Here is an 11,367-nt window from a genome sequence, read left to right as displayed (position 1 = left end):
GGTTCCAGGTAGGCTATGTTAGGCTGGAAGACTATAGCCTGGCTGTTATCAATAATAGTCTACTTCAATGTTATGACAAAATTGACGTAATAATAATAATAGCTATTATTATTTTTATGCTAGTGTAATGCTATAGCTAATGCTTATTTTAGCCCCGACAAGACTGATATTGTGAAATAAAACAAACTAATTAGGCTTTTTTTTAGCGACAGTGATGATGTTTATTATTACCTATACTATCATAACAGATCCATTTATTCATTGATCACGATTCTACTGGTGGCTGCATAGAATTGTTTCCTATTTATGTGATCCAAACATTTCCAATAACTTCAGAGCGTTGTAAAGTTAAAAAGTAAAAATGTATTGAAAAAAGATGTATGTAATCATTTCCAAAATTCACAACGCTTTATCTACAGAAATATTCTGCTTCCGTTCATATTTGTTGGCATTTAGACTTTCAAATACAACATTTTCACTGCGGTGAAAAATGTATGCTCTCCCGCTTGCTGGACACAAAGTGAGGCACGCACATTCGGGAGCGGTCTACGTAGCTTTTACACAATTAATTAAATATTACCCAAAAAATCTTATTTTTAGGGTGATTACGTCATAAACTATGACAACAGACATTCAAAGCTTCATTGTAAAACATCAAAAGAAGCTTTGAATGTAAATATGATATGACAAAACTGGCATTCAGTTCAGTCTAGTAGGAACGGTCAGAATGACCGCTATGGCCATTCTAGTAGTTATAGAATTCCGGTAGTTCTAGCGTTAAAGCTACAGGCCGTAAGTTTGGCCTCTTTGTCGCCATCTCTGTTTGAAACCTGCAATTGCAGTTATTTGCGGAATTATTTTCTTAACGTGGGTTGTGCTCCGGCACGGCTCCAGCGCAAATTAATCTAATATTTTGAGGAGTATGTGTGGCTGTCAGTCACCGCACCGGTGTGGATATTTACTGTACTTCGGAATCACAGATTCTAGGCTACGTCTTGGAAGTAAATAAGAATTTTCACCGGTTATTTTCATCTGAACGAGTAAGTAACAAGTCTAAAAGTTTTGTTCTGACTAATTGAGGAAAATAAGTTGTGCTACAATTTTGATTAAATCTAACAACCGGTTAGCTCATATCACATCAAACCGTGCAAATTATTATTACTGTTATACTTTGTTCTCAAATTGTTCATGTTAACGTGTATGTAGTGTGAATTAGCTTTACCTGTAGATTTCAATTTCTGTACAGTCTAATCTCTAATTATCATACCATTCGAATTTCATATAAAGAAATTCTTTTAACCCAAAAAGCAAATTAGAACTGGTTCTCTTTGAAATACAAATCTTGTGTAATCCCACGTAGGCTATCTGTAATCAGATGCAAATCAGATTTAAAACTGGAATATAATCTAATTTCAGTCACTTGTGTTTCATAAACACATAAACCTTTTTGGATTACAATCCACCATCAAAATGGTCAATTTAATTATTCCAGCTGCTGTGAGAAGGAGGCTAAACGATCTGCCACCTGCAGGATCCTCACATGCGATAGCCTAGTAGCCGGGACAACTTATTTATGTTTACAGACATGACGTAATGACGCGGCAGCATGCTCGAATTTCCCACGAATTCCTACCCGTACCACTCAAATTAGAAAACATTATTATAAGCTAACCGTTGTGAATCGGGCTAAAGTATGGAGATAGTTTTGAACACTGGCCGGTTATGTACTTGCTCAAAAATTGATTTTGTATAATTTCTAACCAAAAAACTTATGGACTGCAGCTTCAAAAAATATTAAAATAGAAAACGGCTAATTTATATTGCAATAATATTTCACAATATTACCGGTTTTACTGTATTTTTGATCAAATAAATGCAGCCTTGATGAGCATAAATATTTCAAAAACATCTTACTGACTTCTAAACTGTAGTGTAAGTGGGAGGTGTGCATTGTAAACTCACCCATAAAGGATCCAGTGCTGCAGATGAGACTGAAGAAGCAGCTCTCTGGAGGAAGTGTGCCGCATTTACTGCAGATCAGAACATCAGAACAGAGGTTAGATGCCCAGGGTTCTCATTACATGAATAGACAAACATACATAGATGCACATTCCAAAGCAAAGGGTCCTGAGGGATGAACTCCCATTGGCAGCTGACTAAAATAGGCCTGTTCGGCTCTTGGGAGCACACTGGCAGCTGTGGGTTATTGGGAAAAAATGAGGATAGAGCTAGAAGAGGGCTTGAGGACCCTTAGCTTTTCTCACACAGCTGTCACTCTGTATGAGAACAAGCCAAAAGATAAGCAAAGATAGGGCCTTTACGGATGAAAGACTGGGCCAGCACCTCACCATGAAAGGAAATTGTCCTTATAAACACACAGGTAATCATTACTGAAGACCATTTCAGTCACTGTGGCATGAAGCCTTTAAAAGGAGATGAAGCTGCAAATAAATGGAGTAAACAAACGTAAACTTACAGGCAATCAGCTGAAAAGTGTTGAGAATAACAGGCTACATACTTCAGATCTCACTGGATCTCAACCAAAGATGTAAATTCTGTCATCATTTAATCACGCTCATGTCTTTCTAAACCTGTATGGCTTTTTTTCTTCTGTAGTTAGACTGAAGAATCTTCATGTCTTTTCCAAACAACATAAGAGTTAGTGAATTATGACAGAATAACTGTAAATCAACAGTAAGGCCATGTTCTCCTAATAAAAATTCTCTGAACCAAACTCAGCTTTCCTAAACCATGTAATAAGTTCCCGCTAAATGAGCCTCTGCTGGATTACATATAGCTATGCTTTCTATAAATAAATCACTGAGGTGTTAAGCTCTATAATGATAAGCTAGAAATGTGTATGCTGTTCCAAGTGTGAGTGTGTGTGTGGATCTGACCTTTCACCCACTTCAAGAGAACCTCTGGGCTGAGAACCGCTGACTATAGTGGGTAGCAGTCAAAATAAACCCACACACAAACACACACACACACAATCTGGTAGTAGAAATGCAGATCATGAGCACACCCAAAGGCACACATAAATAAGACTTAACATATAACTCAAGTTCATACTCCATAAACCAAACAGCTCTGAAGGCAAATGAGACCGATGGTCTATTGAACAGCTCGGGTCAAAGATCCCACAAGTTATTCCAGAATCCACAATATATGCATTGTCAGATTTCCCTTTGATGATAAAATGCCTAGAAGAGCCAAATAAATGAACAACATGCTTTGGCTAAAACTATCTCAATGTTCTTGCCCTTTTTGTCAGTCTGGTTTCGGTTTTTCCTCAGTAAGTTGGGAAATTCCTTTGTGTGGTGGACAAGTTGCAGCTCCTTTTTTTCTCTCAGCAGCAGTAAAACTATCTTGTAAAGGTGAAATATCTTGTTTCGTAAGGGTGCCATGTAGATCACATGCTTTTAGATTCCTGTTTCTCCCCCTGATCTCGGTCTTCAGATTGAGGAAAATAGAAATGACATGCATGCAGAGGAAGGGAAGGGGTCATGGCAAGAAGAATGTGCTGACACAGACCACTGCCTCAGAACGGCACTTTCCAGGAATAAGGTGCACTTTGGTGTTCAATTACTTTTTTGAACGCATTAGAAATACAAATTCCATATTTTTTGTGAGAACTATTGGATAGTTTTGAGAAACTATTATCCAGGGTTATTGTAGTTAACTGTACCTAAATCTAAACCTAAAACCATCAAAAAACATTTTCATTACTTGAAAAAGAATAATGTTAAAACCATTGTTATAACGTTACATAAACACTGTAAAATTGTAAACTAGAATAAAATTAAATATAAAAAATATTGTTTGTATTTAACACATTTTCAACAGTTAAAAACTGTTTAAGTTGGTGTAAATAAAACTTAAAAAGAATAAAATAACAGACTGAAATTTAGACATTTTTTAAAAACAAAAACTTACAAAAATACAAGAAAACTTACTATAACTGAAATTAAAATGAAAACAGAAATTATTAAAATAGAAATGAATCAAAATATTTTTAAAAAGTACAATTGCATCAAATTGTAGTGCTGTCTGCATTTGTAAAGCTCAAGCATTCAACCCTGTCACTGCATGAAAAAAATTACACAAATATTTTTCTTGAATTAATGTGAAGCATAAATTTATCACTACTAACAAAGTAACCTTTAGTCCCAAACTAGCTAGGCCTTATAGCTTTGCTAGCTTTATTTATGCTAAACGTATAACCCTGTTATCCATTGGCATAGTTTTTTTCTTGCTGTTATTTCATACAGACCTTATGAGAGGAACATTGTCCAGAGTACAGCACATGGTTGGTCCCCTCTGCATTGGCAGATCCACCTCACATGACTGGTTATACATCCTGTAAGTAAACAAATACACAGACAACCATGTTATTAATACACATATGGAGTTAAAACAGAGCCAAAATGAGTCCATCAGGTCTGTGGGAGTCTACTTTGAGATTTGCTCACTGGGCATAAATAATAATCAATCAGACAGATCTGAGTGTATTCAGTAGAACAGCTGCATCTGTCTGTGAATTTGTACAAGTTACACACCGCTGCATTCCTACTGTATACTGGATGATACGACCACAGCTGCAACTCACTTCCAGTATAAACGTGTTTTGACAGTCGCCATAACTTCGATTCATACTACACCATGCAGAACTAAAGGCAAACATAATGTGGCTACACTTCATTACTAAAGCAAACACATCCCGCACTACAGGACTAATGCTCCTCCCTCCAAGCGAAAAAAGTAAATGAAAGACCACTGTTGTTTCTAGAGTGTAAAAATTACCCAGGAATGCAAAGCACTGTAAAAGGTAAAGGCAGCCTGTGGGCCACGTTTCATTAAAGGAGACATATTATGCCCCTTTTTACAATATGCAATACAAGTCTCTGGTGTCCCCAGAATGTGTGTGTGAAGTTTCAGATCAAAATACTCAACAGATCATTTATTATATCATTTTGAAAATGCCTATTTTGAGTGGAAGCAGAAACACGGTGTTATTCGGGCCTGTGTCTTTAAATGCAAATGAGCTGCTGCTCCCCTGCCCCCTTTTCCAGAATAGAGCTGCGCCATTACAGCTCGTATCTGCTAAAAACATCTGTTTTGGTTCTGATTGTCATGTTTATTGCGCTGAAATCATGCGTTTTAAACCATATGAGTTCAAATTTCTGATATACGTTTTTCTGAGCGCACAATTCTCAGACGCTTGCAGAAAAAGGCTTACCAAAACAAAGTTACTGGGTTAATCTTTTTCACGTTTCCTTGGTTGGTAGATGCACCGGGGACCTGATTATAGCACTTAAAACCTGGAAAAGTCAGATTTTCATGATATGTCACCTTTAAACAGACCAAATCTGATCTTGTTTGCTCAGCTTCAGCTCTACATATGACACCTAGTCAGAAAGTACACATTTTTCACTGATATTCTGGGACAGTGGGTTTTATTCATCACTCATATTAATGATGAGTAATCCTCGGCGACCGCCTCTGCTCACGGACCCACACACAGACGCCATTATTACTGCTTTAAATAATTAAAGCACAATGTGCACCTCCCAAAGCCCAAGAGCAGCGCTAACACTGAAGTTACCTAGTCACCGCTATGCTCCATATGCTAATGTTTGACTAAAGCTCTCATGGTATGAAGCACAAGTTAACCTGCGACTAACAATAAAAATAAACAGGATTAAATTTCTCACTGGCTAACACATCCTTGAGCCAAATGAAGTTAATGAGAAACTCGTTCAACATCTCATATCAAATACACTACTCATTAGAGCAGATGACGCCAGAAGAAGTGTAGGAGATACAAAGTCAGGAGGTCTCTCTCTGATGTGGGCATGCACTTTAAAAAGGTGTTATCAGTAAATGATTAATAGCCTTAAAGCACATGCACCAAAATGAGCTCTTTTCTTTAAAAATATGATTATATGCACATCAGTTAGCAACATAATAATAAACATGTAAAAATAAAAATACCCTAACAAAAATAATACATATTATAAAAAACTTGACATTTAAAGTGTTAGTGTTTCACATTTCATGTGTATTATAGAATTTAACATTATTTTACATTTTAAAATATTTATTATAAAAATCATTAAATTAAAATATATAATAATATAAACTATATATAAACTATATAATAATAAATAATAAAATATTCAATAGTATAAAGCAATATAAAAATGTAATATAAATAATAAATAAATGTAATAAATATGTAAATGTAATAAAATAATAAAAAGAAAACACAATAATCTTTAGTAAAATTCTTACCAGTTGTCCACAGGACAGACATGCTGGTTATACAAGGCCATGGCATACCTGGAAAAATAGAAATTATGATACATTAGCCACACAATATAATCAGTGAAAACCAAAATAAAAGTTTTAAAAGAAGAATTAAGAACAAACTTATATTTCATTCCTATTTGCAAGGACACATTTGTCTCATTTAAAAAGGATTGTGAAAAGTGCATTTCTGAACCTTTATTGTTGCATTGGTAATACTTTACAATTAGGTCTCATTTGATAACATTGAACTAACAATAAACAATATATTTTTTACAGCATTTATTGTATTTAATAAAAACATTTATGTTTATGTCAGTTCACAGTGCATTATCTGATGTTAACAGATGCAACTTCAGTACACAAGCCACGGTTAAGACAGCTGACTCCACTGTGATGTGTCTCGCTCTCTCTCTCGCACGCTCTCTCTCTCTCTCTCTCGCTCGCGTGCGCGCGCACACACACACACCGCTCTCTCTCTCACTCGCGCGCGCACGCACACACACACACCGCTCTCTCTCTCCCTCGCGCGCGCACACACACACACCGCTCTCTCTCTCTCTCTCTCTCTCTCTCTCTCGCGCGCGCGCGCACACACACACTCAACACTAACTGCGGTTACTTGAAACCACGCCTTCTTTCTTTGCGTGATCATTTGGGCGCATTATGCAAATATTTCCACATGGTGATGTAGATATGTGGGGGCGTGTTAGAATGAGCCGTTTTAGGGGGGCGTGGCAGAGTCTTAACTTTGATAAAGAATATCTCTTTGGTTTTGAGACTTTAGTCTTTGCAACTTCAGGGATCTTATCTATGCACAATCAGCTTGTAACACTCCAAAGAGAAAGGAAAACTTGAAATCGCATCATATGACCCCTTTAAAAAAGTATTAGTTATTGTTGAGATTAACAAAAAGATTAATAAAGGTTAAATAAATGCTTTAGAAGTATTGTTAATTGTTAGTTCATGTCAGCTAATGTAGTAAACTAATTAACAGGGAAGTCATGAGTATGGGTCACCATACTTGGCCACATGTCACGTCACTTTCACTTTCACTTTCATTAAACCTTCTAATGGTTAAGTGTTACCATTGCATCAGTACATAATAAACATCATGTAAACAGAATGGACATAAACAAATCTAAATAAAAACATCATGTCCTAAAACAATCTGTCTTTGAATGCAACCACAATAAAACTGTTTCAAATCAATTTTTCAAGTCAACCTGACCACAAAACCAATTGAAACCACTCATGTCTGAGATTACACAAAGAGACACAGTACAGGCCTAAGGCTTAGAGGTATGAAACATATAAAATCCAGCAAGTTCCTTTATTATTAAACATGACGCTTATGGACAGACAGAAAGAGCTATCAAAAATATGCGTTGGTGTCCTACACCACTGCAGCAGCCTGAGTATTCACTGATAAAACCAGAGTTTTATGACCTTTTGGCATGTTTCCTGCACCAAAAACCGGAAAGCTCTAGAAATGTAGTCAATATGACCTGTACATCTTCAGCTTACATCGGCATTATGTGTCATTCTGATGCAACAAGGTCAACACCCTCCTGATCCAGTCACATCGACCCTCAAGAGATGTCAATGAACACAGGACCATCAGATAACGGTCAAAGCAAACGTTTGCCTACAGATTTGAACAGAATCTGATGAAAGAGCATTTCCAAGCAAAGCAAAAGTTGCTTACAAATGAACAATGAGACAAGAAAAGCTATTAAATGCTCTGTGGAAAGTAAACACACACGGCACCTGCTGCTGGATAGCATCTCTGACCGTCTTTCTCCCATGCGGATCTCACTGTTGACATACACACACAAACACATTTGCATTTGTCCAGCATAACTGCATCTGACAGCACGCAGGGTCAGGAGTGGGCTAAGCAGCAATTAGGTTTGTTTTCATCTCAAGTAAATGTGTGTGTGTGTGTGCACTGATAAAAATTATTTTGTGGTGAAGTAAATACTATATAAAAACAAATGTAATTTCTACATTAAATAATTTAGTTCTGGCAAGAATAAAAAAAATAAAGTAAATTATATATTAGTACTCAATTTAAGCTTGTAGAAATTAAAGTTCGAACTTATAAGTATATTTTACTTGGAATTGTTTGTTATGTTTGCAAGGATTCTTTAAGTAAATATCAAAGTTATGATTCTGTTTTTCCCATCATGCACTGGGGCATGAATAATTAAAAAGGTTACATTTATCACTGTTTTCGAGTTGTATTTACGCTGTTTTATGGTTGCTTTTGTTGTTAGGTTTAGTAACTTACTGTTTTGTGACATCTGGAGTTCATTTTCTGCTCAAAATGACCCATTCATACTCAAAACACTATTCACTGATTGTTACCGTCATTGTGTATTGTGTACCAAGTATTGAGGTCTCTGTGTTCACTTGGGTAATAATTATATTGAGTGGACATATTACCTTATAAGTAGGGATGTAACTAATAACCGCGAGCTGGTTGAAAATCGATTCAAATATATGAGGATTCAAATCGGTTGAGTTGCTAAACAAATCACGATTTATTTAGAGGTATGAGTTTATATGAATGTGTGTCTGAAGGGAACTTACTGTCTTTAGAAAAGTTTAGATGGCATTTTTTCTTTTTATCTTGCCTCTGTATAATGCATATTAAAAGTTCATAAGTGCAGCGCTGCTTTGTTTACAGCGGAAACCAGGAAACTCTTTAAGCGCCACCTGCTGGCAGAGAGTGAATCTGCGGCTCATTCAGCTCGTCTGCTGTTTCTGTTTCATGCAGATATTTCATGTTGCATGTATGCAGCATCTTTGTTTGGATCAAGATTAAAATGCAGTGGTTGCCTCTAATTTTAAATGGAAAGAGCACAGACAAAGCCTTATTTTGTTTATATGAAGAGATATATTTTATTTGTGTTACTTATTTATTTTATTTGGGGCTTGTTTTAAAATTTCAATGTAGTTTTGTTATTTACATTTACATTATATTTAAATTTAGTCATTTAGCAGACGCTTTTATCCAAAACGACTTACAAATGAGGACAATAGAAGCAATCAAAACTAACAAAAGAGCAATAATATGCAAATGCTATATTAGTATATTATTATAGTGTTAATGTAATGTGTAATGTGTTTTTTGAACATTAAAGCATGTCAACATATTCTGTTACACCAAATACACAAAATAATGATCTTTAAAATAGCATCATATGACCCCTTTAAAGTATATGTGTGCAAAAACTTGCAAAAGAAAAATTAAGTAAATCTTACTTATTGTTTTTTTCAGATAAATAACTGTTATTTAACAGCACAATTTTTTACAGTGATAAGCATTACTTAAGTACAATTTACAAACAAAGAGTCAATAAAATTTACCGGGAATTCCCAAGTAAACTTAACTTAAAAATTTATATTTTCAAATTTTTGTAAATTAATTAGCCTTTTCTGAGTGAAAATTGTTTCCAAGCTTTTTTCAAGTAAATCCTACTCCAAATTTTTTTCAGTGTGTGTGTGTGTCCACAAGAAACAGATCACCTGAGCCTTGCACTACACTTAGCAAAACGCTGAGAGAAATTACATTTGGTAAACAAACATTCTGCCATCTGCCCTGGCTGGTGTTGTGAATAATCACGCAGGCTGTTACCAGGTCACTCTCAACATCACAAAGAGTCACACAGGCCTTCCTCAGAAAACACAGTCTGGATACAGAGTAACCCCCAGCCCATCTGCTCACCATAAGATTTGGATTCACTCTCTGAAATAACTCGTGGCAGAAGTCGATAGTGACTTTTTTGACTAAACGATACTTCTTCATTTTTGTTCTTTCGAAGGGATAGAACATACAAAAATTAAATTTCTGTCATCATTTACTCAAAATCGTGTCATTCTAAACCTGATGACTTTCTTTCTTCTGTGGAACATAAAATATAATTTAAATAATGTTGGTAACCAAACAGATTTGGTGATTATTGACTTCCATTGTATAAACTAAAAACACTGTGACATGTTCTGCAGAAGAAACGTTTTACAAAAGGGGGTGATTAAATGACAGAATTTTCATTTTTAGACTTAAATTAAGCCCTGACGAAGGTTTATAGTATTTGCTCATTTCCAAGTCAAAACTAGAATGAAAATACTAAAGCCTGGAATAGGAATGTCCAAAAATTATTTAAACTAAATTTTAAAAGCAAAGGAGTTACATTTTTCAACATCAAACTGATTTGTGTAAGGAAATCAGTTTTATTTACTATTGTTTGCATTCTGCTGAGTCAATTGCAAAAACAGTGACAGATTTGAGAGCACAACTAAAAATGTGCAATGTGGATGAAAAGTGCTGCAAACTGATATGCAACCACATGATAAAAATATTAATTAATGCATATTTTTTTTTACATTCTATATATTTTCAATGTTTTAAAATTATATATTGTGTGTTTTTAAAATAATAATTATATTGTACAAAAATCTTTAAAAATGTATCACAGTTTCCACAAAAATATTAAGCAGCAAAACTGTTTTCAAGATTGATAATAATAAGAAATGTTTCTTGAGCAGCAAAGCAGCATATTAGTCTGGAGTATACTAAGACAGTACTCTCCTATCTAAGAAAGAGGCTAGGCTGAATGCTTCATAATGTTAGAAACATGTTTTAATTAATGAACCCGCTTCTAATTGCTTATTGCTCCGGGTGTGTGTTCACAGTGTGTGTGTGTGTGCGTGTTTGTTCACTACTCACTGCTGTGTGTGTGCACTTGGATGGGTTAAATGCAGAGCACAAATTCCAAGTATGGGACACCATACTTGGCCACACGTCACGTCCTTCCTTTCCTTTCCTTTTATGTCTTTTTACGAACAACCTCCTAAACAGATGGCAGGCTCCACCAGTGTCCATACTCCCTCCATTCAACATCATTTACTCCGGTCATTCACAAAGTGAAAGTGACATGACATGTGGCCAAGTATGGTGACCCATACTCGGAATTAGTGCTCTGCATTTATCCCATCCAAAGTGCACACACACAGCAGTGAACACACACACACCGTGAACACACACCCAGA

General features: G+C 35.6%; 1 protein-coding gene across 1 annotated transcript in view; it reads right to left on the bottom strand.

The window, feature by feature from the left end:
• LOC107733751 (transmembrane protein 150A-like) overlaps positions 1–11,367 on the bottom strand; it is a 42,314-nt gene that overhangs the window by 25,664 nt on the left and 5,283 nt on the right. The window contains exons 3-5 of the mRNA XM_016545518.1: positions 6,295–6,342; positions 4,274–4,360; positions 1,963–2,030 (exon numbers count right to left, since the gene is read on the bottom strand). Of these exons, the coding sequence (XP_016401004.1) occupies positions 1,963–2,030; positions 4,274–4,360; positions 6,295–6,342 (203 nt within the window). The remainder of the gene's footprint in view (positions 1–1,962; positions 2,031–4,273; positions 4,361–6,294; positions 6,343–11,367) is intronic.

This window comes from Sinocyclocheilus rhinocerous, unplaced genomic scaffold (genome assembly GCF_001515625.1).
Source record: "Sinocyclocheilus rhinocerous isolate Xijiao unplaced genomic scaffold, SAMN03320098_v1.1 scaffold789, whole genome shotgun sequence".
Taxonomy (NCBI): Eukaryota; Metazoa; Chordata; class Actinopteri; order Cypriniformes; family Cyprinidae; genus Sinocyclocheilus; species Sinocyclocheilus rhinocerous.
This window is presented reverse-complemented; position numbering and strand designations above follow the sequence as displayed.